The following is a 24,108-nucleotide window of genomic DNA, read 5'->3' as shown; positions in this document are numbered from 1 at the left end:
GGAGAGAACTTGACTGAAGGAAGGAATCGCCGACGCGAAACGACCGAGCGCGCGCTTAGCGCGCGCTGAGCCCGCACAGCCGCAGTAGAAGCCTCGCGCGCCCAGGGCGGGGCGCGGAACTGGGGCGGGGCCGAGCAGCTCCTTTCGCGCGCTGACGTGACGGGTCGTGGCGGAAGGGTGTGGACGCGCAGGCGCCGCAGCGGCCCGGGAAACAGGGGGCGGGGCCGCGCAGGCGCCGTGAGAGGCGGTAGCGGCGGCGGCGGCGGTGGCAGAGGTAGTGGCGGCATCTGTGAAGGCGTTCCGGGAAGATGGTGCTGATTAAAGAATTGTGAGTAGGATCGGTGGGCGTGAGCGAGGTTCCGGGACGGCAGTGGTGGGAGAATCATTGATTGAGAAGTAGCGGAATATTCCTAAGAAGGAGCGAGCCTCGGGCCGGCCGCTCCCTGCGCGCACCCCCTCCCCCGGCCCGCGCCCCCGGCCCGCGCCCCCGGCCCGCTCTAGGCCCCTCCGCGGCGCTCCCCCAGGCCCCCCTGGCATTGTCGTGGTAAAAGTGCTGCCCTCTCCCCACCCAGGGGCGGAGGCGGCAGGGTCTCAGCTGCAGCGTGTGGCTCAAGAAGGCGCGGCCGGGAGTTTCCGCTGGGACCCGCCTTCTCTCCCTAACCCACTCACCCCAGTCTGAACCTGGGCCCATCCCCAGGCTCTCGGGTGGGACCCAGCCGAAGCCCAAGGGTGGGGGAGACGCGATAGGTCTGTGAGTTTTCGTCCGGGGTGGAGCCTGTCTGTAACCCGCGGGAGGTGGGCTTGCCAGGTAAAGGTAGCCCTGGTGTGGGGGCTGGAGGTGGGACGTAGGTGCCCTGAAGTTCATGCTGGAGTCGGGAGTCCGGAAAACATGCTCTTCACTGGGCAGTGAAGCTCTCCCTTCACGGGAGAGCCATCTTTCTGCTCTGAGTCTCAGTTTCTACATCTTAAAATGGGGTGACACTCTGGGCTCCGTGTACTTCCCGGGGTTTAGATGAGGCGTTAACATGTGGTTGGTCAGATAAAAGGGTTTCCAGGTGCATCAGACCGGCGAAGTGGTTTTGTTGAAAAGTTATGGCATTTCCTACCGGCAGGGATTGTGAATATCTCAGGAAATCTGGTTGGTAGGGAATGTTCAGCTGTCACAGCTGGTTCGTGTTGTCAGCATCCCTTGGGCAACTAGGAATTTCGAGTGTGGCCCGCTCTTGGGTTTTTCAAATGCTCTTTTGATTTTAAACTCTTAAAATTCTTGGCTTAATTTAGCTAACTCCGGACAGCTTATTTTTAGTGTTAGTTCTCAAACTTCTTTTAAAAAGTCACTCCTGTCACTTCTTTGCTTAAAATCCTACAGACTCCTTATCTCACAGAGAATAAAAGCCAATGCCTTTACTATAGCCTAGGAGGTCTTAACACTGTTTTGTGCTGTGATTTCAGTTACGGCCCTTCCCTTGTCCCTTCCAAGCTCACAAGTTTTCTTGCTGTTCCTCCACTACTCCAGGAAAAGTTCAGTTCGGGGCCTTTCTGCTTGCTGTTCCCTCTGCATGAAGAGCTCTTCCCTCATCTCACTAACTCACCTCCTTTCAGGTCTTTGCTTAAATATCACCTTAGGGAATCCCTCTCTGAAGATCTAATTGCACCCCACCCCCCCATTCGGTGTTTGCCTTCCCTGCTTTATTGTTCTCCATAACAGTTATCACCACTAACATGCAGCACAATGATTATTTTTTCTATTTTACTAGATGTGTTCTCTCACTGCATGTAAACTCCACGAATCTGTCTGTTTTGCTCACTCTCACATCCTCAGCTCTTAGAATAGTCTCCAGCACATAGTAAGTGTTCAATAAATATTTGTTAAATAAATTAATGAAAAATTATAACTTTATTCAGTGACAGGGATCCTAGAAAAGACACATTTTCAGTTAAAGCTTATTTATAGTATCGAACTTTGGATTTGTAAAAATTTTTCTTCCAAGTCGTTTGTACAATGTATCATGCAAGTGTTATCTCATTTATTACTCTGAAGTTTTTGTAACTGATAAGTGGCAGGTATTAAGACTTCTGGAGGAAATAAGACAGGAGGAAATTGACTTGGCCCAAGTCACATAGCAAGTGCATTGCAGAACTGATTTTAGGTCATAGATCTAGTCATTTTTCTTAGTTATTTCCTCCCTCCTAAAATGTGAATTAAGTGTTCAGTAGATCCCTTTGACAGTTATGTGAGTAGTATCAGGCTAAATCATGGAAAGAAATTCTCATTGGGAATTTGCATGCTGTGCTTTTTGTGAATCATTACTTTCTTTATAAAAATTTTAATGTGCCGAGGTAACAAGTGTTGAGATGTGTTCAAAGTGTAATACTTTTTCTGGAGGAGTTATACAGTTACACTTCTTAATGTTCACTCCTCATGTATGTCTCCCCTAGACATTTTTTTTCCTCCTAGAGGTTTTTTTTTTTTTTTTTTGGCTGAGGCGTGGCTTGTGGGATCTTAGTTCCCCAACCAGGGATTGAACCTGGTCCCTTGGCAGTAAAAGCATGGAGCCCTAACCACTGGGCCGCTAGGGAATTCCCATTTTCCTCCTAGACTTTTTGAGGTCAGAGGCTGTTTCTTATTTTATTTAAGTATTCCCGGTACCGCACAACATCTAGTCTAGTACACTGTAAGAACTCAGTGTTGTTTAACAAAAAAAAATGATTCTTCCTACTCACATGTCAACTTTCTAAAATTGTTTTCGGTCAGGAGCAATCTTCAATATGTGAAGATGTTGGTAAACTAATATACTTTGGCAAATGTTTGTTGTCTTAAAAAATGCCATCTATTTTTTTTTTTTTAAAGGAATTTTTGCCTTATTTATTTATTTATTTTATTTTTTACTTTGGCTGTGTTGGGTCTTCGTTTCTGTGTGAGGGCTTTCTCTAGTTGTGGCAAGTGGGGGCCACTCCTCATCGCGGCGCGCGGGCCTCTCACTATCGCGGACTCTCTTGTTGCGGAGCACAGGCTCCAGACGCGCAGGCTCAGTAATTGTGGCCCACGGGGCCAGTTGCTCCGCGGCATGTGGGATCTTCCCAGACTAGGGCTCGAACCCGTGACCCCTGCATTGGCAGGCGGACTCGCAACCACTGCGCCACCGGGGAAGCCCTGCCATCTATTTTTGACATGAATTAAAAGGTTAGAAATAACTTTCTCAGGTTGGGGAGTTCCCTTCAGGTTGTTGCTTAAGCAATAGATGAAATTGCCATTAGTGTAAAAGTCCTGGTTTTAAAGAACTATTTGTAGTTCGATCTGGAAAATTATTTTAGAAGGATTTTCAGAGAAGTTTGAAAAATTTCAAATTGCTCTAAAAATTAAATACTGCTTTTAGAATAATAATACAAAATCAAAGCTTGTTTCTTTTCTCTTTTACTTTTTCTTAAGCAAATCTTGAAGAAGTTACTTGACTCATCATTCATTCACAATGTCTTTATCAGTCATTTTCATTTTGTGAAGTAAGTTTCCCTGAAAGTGTTAGTATATAAACATAGGGATCTTCCTACTAGTGAGTAGTTGTTAAAATTACTCAGCAGTGATTCTTTGGTTTTGTGAAACTTTAGGGAAGTCTTTAACTGTTTCCTTTCTGTTCTTTCCTTCCATTTCCTCTGCATCCCAGCATCCTCATTTGGACCTTTGTACATCCTTGCCCTGCCTCCCAAAAGATGGCTTTTCCTCACCTTCCTGCTTCTCAATGTTTTTAACCACCTACAGATGACGTCTTCAGGTTAGCTGTAGTTATGTCACTTACCTTTTGGAACAACCTTCCAGGATTCCTTGTTGTCTAATAAATTTAATAGATTTCTTACCATTATATTCCAGACCCTGAAAATATGCTCCCAAACTGTATCTTTGTCTGTATCTCCCAAAATATGCTCCCAGCCTGTATCATAGTCTTCCCCCTGCCTCCGCCCTAGTTCATTTTCTGTTACTGAGACAGTGAGCAAGTTAGTGTGTACCCTAAGAAGACAGCTAAAATGATTAGGTATGGAAGGATTTTGTATAACAAGTTTATTCTTGATGAGAATAAAAATTAGTAACCATTGTGACTTTGAGAATGTTCGTTGTCTTTAGATGACCATTATCAGAAAGACAGAGTGATGAGTGACCCCCAGTAGTCAAGGAGGAGGGAGTAACAGGAGACGTGTTTTACACGTGTTGGAGATTAAGGTGATGTGGGCTTTCAAGCATCGTTGTTTGAGGAGACTAAGGAGAGAGAAACAGGTGAAAAGTGAGCTGAAGAGAAGTTGAAATGAGGAAAACTACTGGGAATTTTTTGTAAAATGAAAATTGAGGTGAATGCCGTGATATTTTTTTTTCTCTCCTCATAGTAGAAAGAGTTAAAATAAGATTTTAAATGGCACTGCTATGGTAGCTTGATGGTTAGGAGGGAAAAGTCTGAGAATGACCAGGCCAAAAAAGAAAAAGTGGCTATCTTGGACACCAGCTATTATCATGAGACATTTGATATTCAGGGATGGCCTTGGTTTTCAGAGCTTATTGTGGAAATAAGTGTGAGGGTACTTCCCTATAAAAATCTGGAGATAAAATGCAATATCCTGATATATAAAATAATACATCATAGAATTCTTTTTTCAAATTCATCTTTAGGAGCATTATGCCTCTATACTGGTCCTTTTGTATGTACAGTAACAAACTCTTGGACAAGATCAAACACAGAAACCTTATATTGAAAAGGGGTTATATTTATAAAGTTCAACGTATTTTCCATGGTAAAGTTTTTTCTTACTAAGTCTAAAGGACCTTTTACTTGTTTTTCTCAGTAAAATTGAGGAATAATTGGGTAGTGGGGAACAATTTTTGGAGGCATTCATTCGTGAGATTCAAGACATGTATTCTGGGAGAAAGTATCATAAAAACAAAATGCATAATATATAGATGGAGAATGAAATCATACTAAAAGTTTCAGAAGGACAACCTGACCAGGCAGTCTACAAATAATATATCCTGTACCCTGCAATGTTCAGTGATGAGTTTTCTCTTGTTCCTTTACTCCTTACAAGAATCTCTACAACTGCGTTTTTGGGGTCCTGGTATAATGAGTATGCTAAATGCAAGTGATTGTTGAGAGCCAGGAATGGGTAATTTTATTTCCCCCATTTAAAAACTCTTATTTAGAGCTGTAGTCATTGCAAAGACCCTCTTCCATAAACAACATCTTGTACTAAGCTATCATTGGATTTAAAACGAAAGCTCTTTAATCGTGGAGATCTGTGTTTTAAAGCCAACTATTTCATGTTTAACGTATTTGTTATTCTTTTGTCTTTTTAGCCGTGTGGTTTTGCCGTGTTCAGTTCAGGAGGTAAGTCTTGCTTACATAGTTTCTTTTGATACGCTAATCTAAAGACATATTTTCATTGTATTCATTTACCTTTACTTTTCAGTTTATGTGACAGTGAATTATGATGTGTTAGAGATAATTAATTGTAAATGAATTTTTGTTAACACTGCCTTGTTTTGGAAGGGTCTCAGAATGTAGATTAACTTCCTGTCTGGTGCAGGAATTCTATCTACAGTATCCCAGAGAAAGAAGGTTCCAGCCTCAACTTAGGCACTTTAGGGTTAAGTCACTTGCTGCTTGGAGAAGCAGCCTACTTTACTGTTGCATATTTTAAACATTTGTCATTACTTTAAACCAAAATCTGCTTTCCTATAAAGTTTGCCTGTTGTTTACAGTTCCTTCCAGTTGAGCAAAGAGAAGTAAGCCTGTTCTGTCTTGCACATGGTGACCTTTCAGGGTATTTTTTTGACAATTCTCTCTCCTCCTCCTGGCCCTTTTGTTCCATCTTCTCTGTGTGAGGTCACAAGGTTAAACATTCCCAGCACATTCATTTGGCCTAATATAATATGATCTCCAGACTTTCTCACAAGCTCGTCTCACCGCTCACGGCACGTGCTGTAGTTGTTGCTCCCAACTGAAAAAGTGTTCCCAACACAGTCTGACCACAGAACCATGAGAGATCATTGTCTCCCTTGATCTGCAGGGTACAGAAATGCATCACCTATTCAGAACTTGCATGTCCTGCAGTTGTAGCTCTCTGTAGTATAGCCAGGAATGAGGATAAAAGCAGAGACGGCTTCTGAGAAATCAAGATACGTGTAGGAAAACCCATAAAGGCTTTTGGGTCCTTCTGTAACTTGTGCACAGCTTGCACTCATAGGTTATCTGGTTTTCCTAGAGCTGACACTCGATTAGAAGCAGTGAATTGGAAGTGGGACAAAACAAACTGATAACCGAAGACGTGACAGCTGACTGAAGGCAGACAGAAAAAAAATAAAATGCAGGAACTTAAAAGGAGTAGCTGTCTGTCACTGTTTCATGTAGACTTGAACATAGCCGCATGTACCTCAGTAGTGCCTGAGGTTTCTGTATTAAAGTGAATTAAAACACTGGAGACAAGCCAGGCACCCCTATTCTTTACTTGTACAATTGTTTGAACTTGAATGTGGAAATTGACATTTGTTTCTGTTAAATTTTTCTTTTGGTTTCAGCTAGTTTCTGAGTCTTGGTATTGTCACCCAGAATAATCTCAGCTTTTTGTTATATTTGGACTTAATAAACATGCCTCTTTAAGTTATTCTTAAAAATGAGAATGAAAGCCTAGTAGCATGTGGCAAAATATCAGTCCATTAATAACATATTTTTGGATACTGTTGTTCTTTCTGTGTAAGTTTTTGTTACTCTGTTCCTGACCAAGATCAAATTTACCCTCCGGCTTAGAGACATTTTAATCATGTTTTCAAAATATCACAGTGTTGAGAAGTATATTTTGAAGGGCGTAAGGATTGTAGCATTACTGGACTAACCCTGGTGTTGTATTATGAAAACCAAAAGAAAAAAGCCCTTTCTGCAGTCTAAAATCTCTACAAAAACTTTTTTGATGCGTTTAAGAAATCTTTCCAAATTGAATATATGTGTGTGTGTGTGTGTGTGTGTGTGTGTGTGTGTGTGTGTGTGTGTGTGAATTAACCTGCAAGATAGCATCATATTCCCATGGGCTTTTTAGATATGAATATTTACTAACCTTACAACCGCCTCTGTTTTTTTATTCCTCAAATAAAATGTTAGGTTTGAATTATTACTTTTGAGAGGTAGCTTTTCTTTGAAAACATGCTCAGAAAAGAAAAAAACCTTTTTTCAGGCTGTCTTCATTGGAAGGAAGAAATTTAGCCAAATTTGTAGAGACAGGAGATAATGCCATGATTGAGTCACTAGAACAAATTAGAACACAAGAACTTTGCTTTTTATCATTTGTTGAACTGTTAGAAACTCCAGATTGGCATAGAACAATACTGCCCACCTACAGGTATTGGTGTAGTCCACTGAGAATTCTCATTCACTTTAAAATGAAATAGAAACCACTATCAGCAATTTCTTGCCTTTTATGGTAATACTTGGATATTTATAAATACTTTAAAAACAGTTTCTGTTTACTGGAGAACTTCACAATTAACTGTTCTGACCCTGGATACCCAGTACTGTTTGTGTTTAGGTGGGCAAGGGCCAAATCAGCCATGTCATATACATAAGCATGGAAAAGAACACCCCAGAGGTCTACTAAAATTTAGACTGTAATGGTTCTCTGTACTTGCAGGCTTTTATTGTTACACTCTATATCCCTCCTCATTATTGAGAACGGTATTCTGATTGCTTAGTTTTCTTATTTGGCGAAATAACAATTATGTTCCTTCCATACCTTCTTTAGAAGTTTGTGAAACTAAATGAGGTATAATAGATATGAAAATGCTTTGGAAAATACAAATGTATATTTATTATTCAAAAAACTGAAACAAGTGTCAAGATGTCTTGATAAGTGGATATATGTTAAAGCACCAGAATATTTGTAACCAACAGTTTTCTTAAATAATGGAAATCTTGTAAAATATTATAGGTTCTTGAAGCTGTATGATCATCTGGTGTTTATCTCTCTAAACATATTGATTTCTGATTTGAGTCATGTTTTCATATAGAACATATGTGCTAAATGGTTTGGATGTGCTTTTCTATATCTACAATAAGATTTTAGCACAGGAAGTTTCTGCATTTATGCTGACTTATTGAAATTCTGTACTCTTTGATATTTCAGTATCAGGTTGGGCAGCTTTACTCTGTTGCAGAAGCCAGTAAGAATGAGACTGGTGGTGGAGAAGGAATTGAAGTCTTAAAGAATGAACCTTATGAAAAGGATGGAGAAAAGGGACAGTATACACACAAAATTTATCACCTGAAGAGGTAAGCAGGGTGTTCACATTTGGTGCTTAGTCATCATATTAAACAATCACGCTTTGACTACCCAGCCTACTTATTCAGTATGTAACTACCTAACTCACTAGTAGATGTGCTGAGGTGCTTAAAAAAATTTTAATGTGACCCCCCCCCAAAAAATTATTTTTTCATCATGCTAATATGTTGCATTTTAATTTTTTGAGAGTGTTTCTCTCCCTTTATTAGTTTTTTTTTTGCGGTATGCAGGCCTCTCACTGTTGTGGCCTCTTCCGTTGCGGAGCACAGGCTTTGGATGCGCAGGGTCAGCGGCCATGGCTCACGGGCCCAGCCGCTCCGCGGCATGTGGGATCTTCCTGGACCGGGGCACGAACCCGTGTCCCCTGCATCGGCAGGCGGACTCTCAACCACTATGCCACCAGGGAAGCCCTTTATTAGTTATTTTTAAATTATAAAGCGATCTGTCTGCTTATTAAAAAATTAAAACAGAAGATTATAAATTAAAAACTTAGTCCCCATCTCACATCATCATATACCCATAACTCCAGAGAGAAACTAGAAACAGCCTAGAGTTTATCCTTACAGATCATTTTCTATACTTATTCAAATAAGTTTTTAAAAAACATAGAAATATGTCACTTGTATCATTTATTGTTTCCCACAGCAAATGGGATCATACCATACATATGGTTATGCACTTTGCATTAATTTTCATGCAGTGATATATCACGAGCATCCTTTCATGTTGTTATTTAATGCCCTTTCCATTCTTTTTAAAGCTGAGTAAAATTTCTTGGTGTGGACATAAGCATAGTTTAGTTAACCATTCTCTAAATGGTAAGTTGATTTAGGTGTTTTAGGTATTTTCCTCTTTGTCTGTTACAGGTAGTATTTCTGTAAGTCTTTATGCCTTAGGTTACTATTTCTCTAGGAGAAATTCATTACAGTAGGATTGCTGGAAGTCCATGCTCTTTTAAAATTTTGATATTATTGCCAGATTGCCTTCCAAGAGTTTGAGAACATTTATTTTCCCATATTTTTCTATCTTTTTAATTTTTGCCAATTTGATACACAAAAAACTAGCCCCTTGTTTAAATTTGCCTTTCTTTATTAGTGAAGTTGAATGTCTTTTCATATTAATTTGGCCTTTTGAATTTCCTGTGTGACTTGACCCTTCAAATCCTTTGTTCATTGTTTTTATCTCTTTTGTTTGCAGAGGTTCTTTTGCACATTCTCCTAAGTTTGGCAGTCTAATCTCTGTCTTTGGCATAAATATTTTAAAATAGAAAATGCATACCAATATTTATCCACGGGCGAAAGATCAGTAATGGTTTTTAAGAGTCTTTTTTTTGTCAGTAGTGTCCCCAGTTTATCAAAGGAAGAGGGAATCTGCTCTGCTCTTGGCTTTCTTCTCTTCATGTGATTAATGCCAGGGTTTTATAGAGGTTTTTAAAGTTGCAGATAAGCTGTGATGATTAGTATTTTTCATATTTTCTCAGTTTGAGGCTATTGCTTCATTTATAATGACACATGAATATAAAGTGGGTCATCACTTTGTAGAACCTTAAATTTTACTTTTATTTTCGCGTAGAACACAGCATTTCTTTGTTTCTGATGCAGGTTTGAAAGAAGGCAATAACTTTGATTAATCAATTATCCATAAAGACTGTGTTATTCATGGTTTCTGTTAATTTGTTAGCACCTTAAGCATCTCTAAAAATGTGCCATTTGAGAGGATTTTAGCATTCTAGATGGTATAACCTATATAATATTTATAGTATTGAATTTACTTATGTTTACTCAGCTTACTCAGCTTACTTTTCTAGCATTTTATATTTACTCATTAATTGAATTTTACCAATATATAAAAACTCCCTTTATTATAAACATTCAACTCTCTGGAGCATCTAAAATAAACCAAAAAGTTTGATATATAAAATTTTCTCTTGGTCTATGATGTCCATATAAACTTGAAATAGATTCAAAATATACTTTGTTTGAAAACTAAGAGTTGGAATATTGAGAAAATGTTTGATATATTATTACATGGAAAAGACCAGTTGCTAAATTTGTACATAAATAATATGTTGTATATAATTTTAAAAGTTAATCAGAAAAACGCCTAGAAAGAGATTCATTAAAATGTTAAGAATGTTTTTCCCTTGGTGGTGGAGTTATGGGTGATTTAAATTTATTTTACTCTTCTGTATTTTTGTTTAATGAGAAAGTAAAGAATGATAAATACTAATTTTGAAATATCTGATTTAGGTGACACTCCAGCCATACATAATGGATCTGTTAAGTTCAAGAGGGCTGTATAAAGATGGTTAGTGCAAGAGATATTATTATTCTGGAGGGATTATTGGGTTGAGGTTCAGAATTCCTTTCAGGCAATTAAATAAAGGAAAACCTTGGCTCTGGAGGCCAGCCTCCCAGCACAGTCTGGCTTCTGGAGCCACTTCTTCATTCCTAGAAGGAGCTGAAATCATTCCACAGTACCCTTTGGTTTCACCCTTTCATGCACTCCTTTAATCCTCATTGCAGTCCTGAGACATGGGCAGTATACACATTATACATAAGAAGGCACTAAGTTTCATATTTGCTCGAAGTCACACAGCTAGTAAGTGGTGGGATGGAGACTGAGCCTGGATTCTCTGATTTCTAATCCCATGCTCTTTTGGTCACAAGTCATAGTCTCAAGGGCCTGCACTGATGAGCACAGGTGTCCCATGAGAAGGGTGGGATGGGGTCTGATCGGATGGTGAGGACTATTTGATGCTCATAGAAGGCTGGCCTTGTCACACCGAGATGGCAGTTCTGGATGGAAGCATGGAGAGGCATGAGACAGGAAAGGGAAGAAGGAAAGAAGGTGGCAGTAATGGATCTCAGACAGTGTGGCAGATAATAACCACTCTGGTGGTAATGAAAAACAATAAAAAAGCTGTCCGTTAATAAAGACAAAACAGGGACCCACTGTCACTGTGGTCCCGTGGGGGAGGTCATGGAGCAAGGGCAATCAGATGTCCATGCTCAAAGTCATCAGTGTCATACTGAAGGCACAGTAGCCCCAGGATAACTTATGGAAGAGGGTAAAGAATCGTTTAGCAGCAAGTGCTCAGGCCTTCCTGTGGAGGAAAGACCACAGGCATGGCCCAGGGCTGGCAGTATAGCCCCATCAGACTTCAGTGTCCTGCAAGGGCATCCGTTCAGCATGTTGAAGACATGCCCACAGTCCCGAGAGAGTTTTAGAGCTCTCTCCCTGAGGAAGTTAAATTTGTGTCCAGAAATATATGTTCCCTTTTCCAGGACTTATTCCATTGGGAAACATATAGTGCTCTGTGCACTGTCACTGTATAGCATTGATAGACAGGCTTGCAAACTTGGCAAACCTTGCTGGGTAAGTTGGTTGGCTGAGGCTGCCAGCACCTTACTTTACATTTGGGACACTTGAATTCTGAGGTCTGCTTTACCAAGTGTTATCGAGGTCTCTGAATTCCCTGGTCAGTATACTTTCCCATTTCAGCAAAAAACACTTCATGGTAAGATATACATACTTAATCTCAGTCAGAAGATTGAGAAACAATCTTGGTGAAGCATTAAAAAATTCAAAATTTAATACATCCATAACTTGCTACGTTAAAGAAGGAGTTCTCAAGGCTACCAGCCTTACAGTAGAGGTTGAGGAGTAGTATATTTTTCCTACATAAAAATAAAATAAAATAAATACAAAATTTAGTGATCATCGCAAGGGACATTTCAAATGTCTGGTTTCCCTGAGTCTCAGGTAATAGTCTTATGGGATGATACTCTTTCCATTTCCTTTGATAACTTATAGTGAGTGTTTACCCATTGTGATTCTGAGCAGAGGATCTCGTACTTCCTGTGTACTGATCACTGTAAGTGCTCTAGGTGGGAGCTCATTCATTCGCCATGTCAACCTTTGCTAGTGAGGAAACTAGGTCCAGTAACTAAGATTTCAGTAGCTGGCTGATATGTCACTGCTGTTTGGTAGCAGAGATAGCCCAGGAACCCAGGAGGCATTGTGGCTCCTTTTTATCGCTCTCTTTACTGCTGAGCCCTGTGGGAGGAAATTTTCCATTTCCTAAAGTGAACTCCAAAAGAGTTTATAGAGAAATTTCTTCCAAGACCATGGATTTCACCACATCCCATTTTCTCCTAAGTCTTTAAAGTCGCCAGTCTTTATCCAAAATGAAGTTGAACTTAACAAGGTACTTACTCAAGATTACCCATGTATCTCCAATTGTTATAACTCTGTCCAAAGTAAAAACCCTTGGCTCTAAGCAAGCCCATCTCTTTATTGTCCTCGAGAAGTGACCTGTTCCACCTTTGTCAGGTTGCTCATAACCTGCTTGGTTTCCTGAGCAGAGCTCAGATGTGTCCCGTGCATTCCTTGACTACTTTCATTCATATTGATCCTTCTTCCCTAAACACCATCACTTTTTGTCACTTCTCCATTTGACTTTTGTCACTTGTCACTCCATTTGTCACTTCTCCATCAGGTATTTCTGTATGCACACATATTTGTCTTGTTGTGTACCCCGTTTGCCAAAAAAGTTTGAGGACATTTCCTAAGGTTGTTTAATATACACTTAATAGTGGATGGTGGGGAGGTGAGACAGAATTTATTGGTTGAAGAATTTTGAAGCTGGTCAAGGAAATGTGGTGCAGCTTTTAAGATGGTATTTCAGAGAAAAACTTGCAGCTGTCCTGAGACCTCATACAGACGCACTGGCAAATCCTTTTGCTATTGTTTTCTCTTCCTTCTTGGGGAAAATCAGCATTACTGTTTTTTATTCCCCATAAGCATTATAATCAAGCCAACTTCATTCAGTCCTGGATGATGGAGAATTCATAAAGCTTTATCAGCTCCAAAATGGCCTCGTCCCTCAAAGGTCGAAGCAGAGGTTTTATTGAAAATCATTGTTTAAAAGTTTCATGTGGTTCAAGTTAAGAGCTCATTTTTGTAAGCAACAAGAGTCATTTGCCAGGAACTTAAGTTATGTTCGTGTTTAAAAATGAGAAGTTTAAATCATCTGAGAATGCAAAGGTTGATTACATATGATGTTTCACAGAGATATGAGCATGACTAAGTATAGTAAGTAAGAAATTAATAAATATCAGCCAAACAGAGTAATTTGTTTAGTTGAGAATTAACTGTCAACACATAATTTTTTTCTCTGTATATAGGCCTGAGTCTTAAGGTTTGAATAGTTCAAAGTTTTCTACATCAGGAGTGATCCTATTTCAGAAGAATGTCAGACATTTTCCAATGTAGTTTCTTCTTTATGGTATATTTCATTTCTCATTCCTACTTTCCTTTTGTTCTGTGAAAAATACTTCTTTCTCCTTTTGTTTTTTATAATTCTCTTGAATTTTAGAGTCTTGTTATATCTTCCAGAAGTTATTCAGTTTGTGTCTGGCGATTTTATTCCTTTCCCACAAATTGGGGAATTTTAAGTCAGTTTTTAATTTTTTCCCTCTTATATCTCTCCCTTTCTTCCATCTCTAGCACCACTGCGTTAATGCAAGCTCCACGTTTCTCAGACTTCTCCGGTTGCCTCCCTGCATTCATCTCTTGCTGTTCATTCTTTTGACTGTTATAAATAATGCTGCTGTAAACATTTGTGTACAAGTTTCTCTGTGAACATATGTTTTCATTTCTCTTGGGTATGTACATACACATGTACATGTACCTACAATTGGAATTGCATACGGTAACTCCTCACTTTTTGAAGAAGTGCCAGACTTTTCCAAAGTGATTGTACCATCTTACATTCCCCACAACAGTGTATGAAGGCTCCATTTTCTCCACATCACTGCCAACACTTGTTATTTTTGGAATTTTTTTTTTAATGGCAGCCATACTAATGGGTGTGAGGTAGTATCTCATTGTAGCTTTGATTTGCATTTCCCTGCTGATTAGTGATGTTGAGCATCTTCTCATATGCTTATTGATCATTTGTAGATCCTTGGAGAAATATCTGTTCAAATCTTCTGCCCATTTTTAAATTGGGTTGGCTTTTTATTGTAAGAGTTCTTCGTATATTCCGGATACTAGTCTCCTATCAGATACATGATTTGCAGTATTTTTCCCCCATTTGTGAGTTGTCTTTTCATTTTCTTATATCCTTTGAGGCTTAAAAAGCTTCTAATTTTGACATTCAATTTATGTCTTTTTCTAAGAATTTTATATGTTCAGCTCTTTCATTTAGCTCTTTAATCCATTTTTAGTTAACTTTTGCTGCCGTCCATTCTTGCCCACTCCATTTAATTTTCCACACAAAGCCAGAATGATATTAAAACTTAAATCACATTGTGTCATTCCCCTCCTTAGAGCCCTCAGTAGCTTCCCATCATACAAAGAATAAAATCCAAACTCTTAGGCCTGTGAGAGGAGCCCCATGTGATCTGTCTGCACCCTGCCCACCTCATCATCCTTGTCTTGTATTCCTCTGTTCTTTGTTCACTACAGTCTCACCATGCTGGAGGCCTCCCGAGTGGCCCAAGCAGACCAGATCTTTTGCTATCTTAGGACCTTTGGTCATGCTGGTCCCTCTGCCTGCTCTGGTGTTTGCTGTCTCTTCATGTAGCTGGCCCTCTGCACCCTCCAGTTGCCACTGTAGTGTCACTTCCTCAGGGAGGCCTTTCTGAGCACCCTTGCCGCAGGTACTCACTTGCTCACTGCTATGTTCCTTAAAACTCCTAGCCTTCAGGAAAGGTAATTTTCATTGTCATTTGTTGTTTGCTGGCCTGTTTTCTGTTTCCCTCCCTGGAAGGTGAGCTCTGGGTAAGAATTGTCCCTATTTGTACACCATTATGTACATGGTCCCTGGCAAAATGGACAGGCAGTAAATAAATACTTGAGTGGATGAATGAATGAGGTCTCCAGTGTCTTTAAGGTATATTTTAGTTGATTATAAAATGAAAGAGTACTTTATTTATGGCAAATTAATGTAGTCTTCAAATTCTTCCCTATGTTTTTCTACATTTTGATGTTTATCCACAGTAGGATGGAGAAGGATGGAAAAATGGAACTTTGAGTGGTTTTGTTCGTTTTGTCTACAAGAAGCTGTAAACATTTCATTGGAAAAAGTGCAGTTTGAAATGATTTGCCAAGGTATTATTTATCTCAGGAACAAGATTTTTTAAAAAAGCTCCTACTTCAGAAGTTCAGTGTACACAATGGTCATTTATTATGTATCTTTTAAATCATATAAGCCCTTTGTTTTCTTCTGCAACTATGACAAAGTTGTCTTACCGCACAACAGCTAGGTTCACAACCATTGGTATATTGAGGTTAGATCTTAATATTGATAACACAACTGATAAAACACTTCAGTTGAATTTTACCCTGAAGTTAAGTATTCTTATTTTGTATTCAGAGATGGGGTAGGGGAAGGGCTGTGTATTGGCAAAGTACCTTTGTGCATCTGGACATTATACTATGGCTAACTCTTAAACTCTGAAATCGAGATGTGTTTACCTTGAGGTAAGTAAGCACTGTCATGAATCTTGTTTTATCATGAGGACAACATTTTGTGACTAGTTTGGGGGAATAAGAGGAGGAATGTCCTTTTTAATTCGTTTGTTTTTGAAGGTCTAGCTCTATTTTGTTAATTTGGTTAATATTTGTCCCTTTTCTGAGACTCTAAGCTTCCAAAACAGAGTTTCCTGCATGTTAACTAAAGTGACTTCCTGAGTGATACTGAGGTGGAAAACAAGGTACATGCTTTCAGTTGTGTATGAATGGCACACTTGACCTGCCTTGTTAGGAATATATTAAAGTTGCCATTAATGAAAATTCCTCTCCTTTAAAGTAGAAGTGAAATTCAGTTTTATTTTCTCCATTTATACATTTTCCCTAAATTTAGTCAGATTCATTGAGGAGAGATATATGTTAATGTTCTCATGTTAAATGTAAAAAACCAGTAAATTTGAAACAAAACTAGCTCAAAGGTTTGGTCATTTTTAACTAAGTCAAAACATAAAATGAATTGGAATTCGCATGGTGGAAAAAGCATGCTGGAAATAAGACAATAGGCATTTGGAAGCAAGACGATGAAACACTAAAACTTCCTTACAGATTTGGCTCATGCTGGCCGTCAGTAACTGACTGCCAGTTTTCTTGTTTGTGTCAGCAAATTTTAAAACTTGATGAATATTAAGGTTTTTAGAATATTGAGCACTATAGGAATAAATAGAATAGTTCAGAGTATGTTTCTGAGCTGGTACACAGCTACTTTTCTCCTGCCTTTTTCTGAGTTGACCAAGTGAACCACTGATATAATCTGTTTGTCATTCTCTCAGATGACAGGTAATCTTGTAGCTAGTATTATAAAACATTCCCCATATGTATTATGTTATACCCTGATTAGACCTCTCCTACATTTAAAGGAGTTTTGGTTCCAGTTTTTTAGCAATGGAAGAAATAATTTGGACTGCTTAGAGATTCCTTGACTTTTAATGTGATATTATTTTCATGTATCCTGTCTTTGTTTGTTTGTTTGTTTTGGTTGGAATACATTTATTTCATCTGTCTGTAAACAAGGTATTTAATAGTTACGGCATTTTTTTAAATGCATATTAAATCAGATGAGTTAAACTGTAGGGAATACCTAAACTGTACCGTTCTTGGTACTACAGAGGTAAGGAAAGGACTGTCCACACTACTGTAGCTGTGCAGCTCTCTGGCTGGTGTGGGGTTCATTCCATCTACCTTGCTTAGTCTCCAAAATTCAGCATAGGAATATCTTTGGTCAACTGCTCAATCTTACTGTGGGGCTAACAGTCCTCTCTGGGTCTCATGTATCTTTAGTTTGTTCTTTCTCTTAGTTTAGGAAATTAAGTTGTGCTTGAAAGTTGTCAGAAAGCAGCTCTGACGGAAAAAATATACGCAGGGCTTCAAGTTGGAGGATATCATTTTGACATACGTTATTCAGCCACTTAAATGCTGGTTACATGAAATGATGAATTAATGCTTAACTCATAGTGTTATTGAGGGATTAAAGTGAAGAAAGGCATGTGAAAGCACCCAGCTGCATGTCAAATTATAATTAAAAAAGCAGTAACCACCATTTAGTGAGCTCTCATTGCACTGCGCCATTGCTAAACACATTACAGATACTATCTGATGGAATCCTCTCAATAACCCTGCAGAGTAGATAGTATGAACTCCGTTCAACACAGGAGGAAGTTAAGAGCGCCAAGTAATATGCCCCAGGTCACACAGCTTCTAAGTGGTGATGTTGGGATTTGAATCCAACCTGTGGAAAGCCTGTGCATGTAAAACTGCTTTCTGTACTGTAGGTACCGATCAGTAAAATGGTCATTTCATTTGCACTGCTTTGAAGACTGATAAAACTGAGTTTCCATGTTTGTTAACCAGTTGTGTTTTCTGTTTGTGGTGTGTCTGTGGATGTCCTTTGCCCATTTATCTGCTGGAATCTTTCCTGATTATCTCATGAATTTGCAGAAACTCATCATGTATTAATTACATATTTAACCCATCTACTCTGACCATACTTGAGGCAGCAATTAACATTCATTTTCCAAGTCTACAAAATTTTATACTTGAACAAATTTGAATATCTTGCTCTACATGGATCCTTCACATTATCATTTTTCTTTAAGTTTATTCTGTAAAATGTATTAAAGGACTTTTATTCAGAGTCGTTATCTTATTTTGGCGACTGTATACTGCATTAAGAAACAATGTGGTGTAGTCTAAACTGCAGGAGAGAACTTCTGTGTTGTATTATGTGCAGGTTGAATAGCTTCAGTTAACCCTTAGATCTCATATTAGGGGAGTAGGTCAAAAGCCATAAGAAAGAATTGCTTCTATTTTAAAAAACAACCCTCTGTTTGGTTAAACACATTCTTAATCATTTCGTTGTTTTTACAATAATTTTATATTTGAGTACTCTGAAGCAGTCTGATAGCAGCCAACAAAGAATTAATGATGCTGTTGAATATATATCCAGTATTTCTCTCCTCAAAGCAAAGTCCCTGCATTCGTGAGGATGATTGCTCCCGAGGGCTCCTTGGTGTTTCACGAGAAAGCCTGGAACGCATACCCCTACTGTAGAACAAGTAAGTCTGGTTCCCAGAAACCGTTTCACCCTCTAGCCTGCGGCTAATGAGGAAAGGCACTGCGGTGCCCGCACCTTAGGGAAAGGTAACACGAAGCAAGGCCTTCTTTGGGTTGCCGGGGAGTCACTGCACGCACTGTGGCAGAGAGGCAGTTGTGCTGGGTCCCGACCCCAGGCCCTAGTGAGGGACACGTGTTCATTCCCAGATGACAGGCACCTCGGAGTGACAGGCACAACGGAGGTCCTCCGTTGACCAAGCAGGCTCCACGGGGAGCAAATAAAAGGAATACAGAAGCCTTAAAGGTCATTCTCATGCACAAGTGTCATTTGATGTAGTTTCAACAGTATTTACTTGTATTGCCACATAGTAGAGGAGGAATATGACGGACAGACTCCTCAGTTTCCTGTTGTTTGCTAAGTTAGCCTTATAAATGATGTTTTGCTTTTGTGACATTATTCTTTTACCCTTGTTTTAAAATTAGATTATTGATTCCACAATCTAAAGTATCCTATAGTGTCACTGTTTAGAAGTTGTGTTTTGCAGATATAAACCAAATGTTCTGTGTTGGCAGGTAGTTTAATCTTTGTGACATTAAATATTGTGACAGACTATTTTGGCTCCAATTAATATTCTGACATTTTTCCCCTTTTGTCGCCTACCTGTTCATTATGCCTCAGTTGTAACGGTGAGTAAAACTCTTTTTGTGTCATATCCTCTTCATCTTTAAACTTTGCTTTACATAGTAATATTTTCAACTATTTCTTGCTTTTTTCTTAAAACTGCCCACTGTTGCATGGCTGCTCCTTAGTGCTCCTGGCAGCAGCTCGCGCTCCACCTCGTGCTCCATTGTTACGGGGCTCTTTCCAGCCTTGCCTCAAAAATCTCCCTATTCACTTTATTTTGCTTCTGCTACTTCCTTTGAATGCCAGATTCACTCGCCAAACCTCACAGCTTCTTTAATATTAGCCCTGTGTGCTGCATGACAAGCAGGGTTGTTTACATTATTTAAAAGCATGCAGCAATTGGTTTGCCTGACAAGTCTGTAAAAGTAGGCAGCTAATGATTCTTTGTCACTTGAGGATCAGTGTTCCTATGTCAGTCTTCCTATAGAGTCAAAGCATGGATACTTGTGCTGGGGAAAGCTCCTGCAGACATGAGCCCCAAGAACCAGTGAAAGATCACTATCATTTTGCTGTTGTGTTTTCTGCAGAATGAATATATGAAAGATGATTTCTTCATTAAAATTGAAACATGGCACAAACCAGACTTGGGAACATTAGAAAATGTAAGTTTTGACTCTGGGCTTTCAGTGTAGAAGGCCCTGGAAATGGGAATACTGTAGTCATTTTGTTATCACCAAAGTGATGCCACCTGCCTTAGATGAGCACCTGGCCACACCGGGGTGTGTGTCAGATTGCGGTGAGGCAAGCACACAGCCAGAAACAAATGGGCCTTCCTTGTCAGTCCCTTGCCCTGGTGTGTGAGTGGACTTTGGTGAGGTTGCTGTTTTTATCATCACCTCTCTTTTCCTGGGAGAGGGAGAGCATAGATAAAAATTCACAGATAATTTTTTTCATCTTTTCAACTATGTATTTGCCAGAGCTGCTCTGCATAGCAAAATTGATTGCTTTAATTTTCACCTCCATTCCATTTTGCTGGAATATGAGTTGATTTCAAAGAAATGGCCAAAAGGCAGGAGGGAGAAGGTACTTTGACTGATTTACAGAAATGTTAACAAGCTCCTGCCTTTTACAAATTGGTGCACATTTATCCCTAAAGTAAATTACCAAAAAATCAGTTAAGACTCAGTGTAGTCATTAACTTGGTAAGGTTTGGCAGGGAACTTGGGAGGGCATCTGGTATAGGTTGATGCCCTGGCCCAGTGGTTCTCAAAGGTGTGGTCTCTGGACCAGCAGCAGCATCTGGGAACTTGTTAGAAATGCCGACGGCTCAGGCCTCACTGCATACCCACTGAATCAGAATCTCTGGAAATGGGATCCAGCAGTCTATTTTCTGGTGGGCATTCCAGTTTGAGAACTACCGTTCCAACCTTATGATAGATATGCTGTTATGGGAAAGTAAGTTTATGGTAATTGTGGTAGATTCTTTTCTCCCTGTGGTTTAATGTTATTGGTGCCAATCAGTAGAACTTTAATGATAATTTGTAGTATTTGACTTGAGTTTTTCTTCAAGATGATCATTTGATTTTTCACGTTTTTTTTTTTTTACAGTAGCTCTAAAATTTAGAATCGAAATGAGGTATTTTGGTATGCTTTAGTCTGTATGATTTAATTTGCCATTTTTAGTTTTCAAATGGGCGTATCTTTGGCAGTTTTTAAATAGTTCTTTATGGGTTCGTAGATGGAGTTTCAGAAATAAATGATTGAACAACATGAGGTATAGAGGAATTGACATCCTACTGAAACTGAATAGCTTTAGGATAATCAAATACAGGAGAGGATTTAGGCCATACAGTGCAGCCTCTTAAAATGTAATTATAATGTCACCTTCTGTTTGTCTAGGACTTAGAGGTTACAAGGACTTTGTCATGTACCATTTGGGTTAAACATAGGTCAGGTACATTTTTTGTATAAATCATCTCTAAGGGCTACCAGAAAATAATGGTGACAGATTTCTGTTAATTTGGCATTATCCTCTTCCCTCTCCCCCTCCCCCGTCCCCACTTATTATTTGGGGTTACAGGGGTAAAAGATTTTGAGATCCCTCCAGCCTTCAGACAACTAATTAAATGAAATAGCAATTTGGATTTTTTTTATTCCTCATAATGTACTCCAAGAGTCTAAAGATAAAAGATTATGTATGTAAGTGTAGTAGTTTTGCCTAACAGTTTGCTTTGTTTCCTTTCTCTTTGTCATATATAGGTACACGGTTTAGATCCGAACACATGGAAAACTGTTGAAATTGTCCACATAGATATTGCAGATCGAAGTCAAGTTGAACCAGCAGTAAGTATGATGTACAACTCAATGACGTTTTAACCTGTTGCCTTTTACATCTAAAAATTGTTTTATTTTTTTTCTGATATGACCTACCTTTCTACACTAAAATAAGCCTGGAACTTAGGTCTGGGTCCAAAAAGAGATCAGAGCAGCAAAAGAGATCAGAGAATAAGAGAGAAGGTGATTTGTTTTTTCGTGCGGATTTCACCTTTGCACAAGAGATCCCTCTGAAAAATCCCAGTATACCCAGGATATACATAGGAGTTTGTTTTCATTGGGGGGGGTAAAAAATAACATTATTTTACAAAAGAATTTTCTCTTGAGCTTCTTTAAATACTATGGGTCCCTTATACGTTTAAAGTCTGATTAAGAAAGCAAAAATTTAATTTACATACAAATTTTCAGTAATTTAGGGCTAAAGTTGTCATTTGTGGGAAATGGTTGATGGTAGAATATCCCAGTCTAACAGTTGTGTAGCTTTCTCTTTTGAGTCTTACTAGATGTAATTATTTGTACTCTAGACTTTTGACTTAATTTAAAAAAATTATTTTCCCAAAAAGTAAGGACGCTTACTCCTCACCCCAACCCCAGCAATTAAGACCCTTGTTATTACTTTGCCCCAGTTTATAAATGTGAACTCAGTTCTTACAGTGTGTGGGGTACAGTTGTGGATTTTTTACGTGCTAAAATAACCAGTGACCCTCTTCCTGCTAGTCTAGAGAACTAAAGCTTTGCAGTAAGAGTGGCACCCCTTGGTTTGTCGTGGCAAAGCATGGCACATTAAGTTAGGATCCCTTTCCATTTCGTTTTTGTGCTTATTCCCTGAACTTGAGCAGTGTTGTAAGCTGAACAGAAATAACCCAGATAATAAATGTCTGGTTTTGCCATTGAAATTGAAAGGTAAGCTTTCAAAAACAAAGGTTCGACCTTTTTTCAGAAATCACTGGGGTTGGGACTGCCAGCAGTGACCCTCTGCTAGGCCAGGTCCTGTTCTGTTTAGGACCCCCTCCCTGATAAGAAGTGTGAGCACCGATAAGGGACTCTTGTCATAGAAATTCTTAAATTTTAGTCATGCTGTGATTTGAAGTTATTCTGTTTTAGTGATATTTCCACCTCTGAAGTTATATTGGACTTCTTTATCCTTAGAAATGAATGTATGTTCTGTTTTAAAAACAATATTCAGGTGTCTGTTTGGCCCCTTTATCTCTCTTGGTATCTCTTCCAGCCATGAGTTCGTGTATGTTAAAGAGTGGTGATAGGGTGAAAGATCACTGGGAGTGGGTCACTGATGGCTAGGTCAGGGTAGCTCAGATGCCTGGAGCAGCAGTGCTGCCCACCGGGATTGGGTGAAGGCACTCAGATCGTATTGTGGGTGTTTAACTAAGCTGTGCTGGCCAAGCAAAACGGTCCAGTCTTGTGGCTCAGAGGTTTGCATTCCACCTTGTTCTCCAGCAGAGCACAAGTCACCTTTGATTTTGCCGGGGGCACAAGAGTAGTTCTTTGTTCCTGTCCTCAGGCTAAAATGGGCTCCCAAACAATGTTTGCAGGCAACAGTGCAAGGGGAAAGAACAGTTCAGGCTGATTGTGCAAGAGCCCTGGAGGCCCTCATTCCCTTCCTTCCACCCCAGCCTCACCTCCAGAGAGGAGGGAAGGCACTGCTGGCCTGGGATGCACGATAGCAGCATTGCCACAGGGGCTCTGGCTGGAAGGCACCACAGTGCAGAGGCTCAGCAGGTGGCTTTCTTTTTGGAAGGATGTGGGGAGGGGGGGATAGATAGTGAGAGAGAATGGATTGGGCCCAGATGAGAGGGGTCTGCATTGTTGAGCCCATGGCGCTGTCATTGAGAACATACACTCTGAAACTAGATGGGCTTCAGATTCAAATTCTGAGGTCTTGCTACCTACTGGCTATTTAGTTACTTAACCTCTCTCCCTGTTTTATCTTGTGAAAAATGGGGCTAATTATCTCACAGGATTAAATTTGAGCACTTAGAGCAGTGCCTGCTTTAATAAATGTTCGCCATTATTGTCATTATTCTTAGCAGGAGTTCTGAGAATCTGTACACCAAGCATTGTTTGGGGAGTAAGTGTTCACATATGTATGTGTGGTTTTGTTTTTCACCGTTCATAGCTCCTGTTTCCCAAGTTACACTTTAAAGATTAGTTAGTTTATTTTAAAGTTTACTGAATTCACAGTACTTTTTTTTATTGTAATAAAATACACATTAAATTTACCACTTCAAACATTTTAAACGTGCAGCTCAGTGGCATTTAATACATTCACAGTGTTGTACAACCATCACCACCATCTAGTTCTAGAACATTCTCACCTCCCCAAAAGGACACCCTTTACCCATCACTGCTCACTGCTCCCTCCCAACCTTTGGCTACCACTGAGTGTTTTCTGCCCCTATGGTTTTACCTGTTTGGGATATTTTATATAGATGGAATCATAGCAATATCTGGCATTCTGTTTGTGGCTTCTTTTACTTTGGTATAATGTTTTCAAGGTTCATCCACCTTGTAGCATGTGTCATTTTGTCATTCTTTTTTATGCATTAAGAATAGTCCAGTGTATGAATACCATGTTCTGTTTATGTATTATTCTGTTGGTGGACATTTGGGTTGTTTCCACCTTTTGGCAATTGTAAATAGTGCTGTGAACATGTGTGGCACAGTAGCTTTTTGTTTGTGTGTTTTCTCAATTGTGGAGAAATTGAGTACAAACAAGTACAAATGATATCGTGTAG

At 39.4% G+C, this 24,108-nt stretch overlaps 1 protein-coding gene across 2 annotated transcripts in view; it reads left to right on the top strand.

Moving 5' to 3' along the window:
- The first annotated feature begins 215 nt into the window (after positions 1–215).
- The window catches only part of PITPNB (phosphatidylinositol transfer protein beta), a 63,868-nt gene continuing 39,975 nt past the window's right edge, over positions 216–24,108 (top strand). For both annotated transcript variants that reach the window (XM_007461143.1, XM_007461144.1), the window contains exons 1-7: positions 216–328; positions 5,336–5,366; positions 8,152–8,297; positions 18,307–18,398; positions 19,076–19,083; positions 19,609–19,683; positions 21,281–21,364. In XM_007461143.1, coding sequence (XP_007461205.1) covers positions 309–328; positions 5,336–5,366; positions 8,152–8,297; positions 18,307–18,398; positions 19,076–19,083; positions 19,609–19,683; positions 21,281–21,364 — 456 coding nt within the window. In that variant the 5' untranslated portion in view covers positions 216–308. The remainder of the gene's footprint in view (positions 329–5,335; positions 5,367–8,151; positions 8,298–18,306; positions 18,399–19,075; positions 19,084–19,608; positions 19,684–21,280; positions 21,365–24,108) is intronic.

This window comes from Lipotes vexillifer, unplaced genomic scaffold, assembly GCF_000442215.2.
Source record: "Lipotes vexillifer unplaced genomic scaffold, Lipotes_vexillifer_v1.1 scaffold691, whole genome shotgun sequence".
Taxonomy (NCBI): Eukaryota; Metazoa; Chordata; class Mammalia; order Artiodactyla; family Lipotidae; genus Lipotes; species Lipotes vexillifer.
This window is presented reverse-complemented; position numbering and strand designations above follow the sequence as displayed.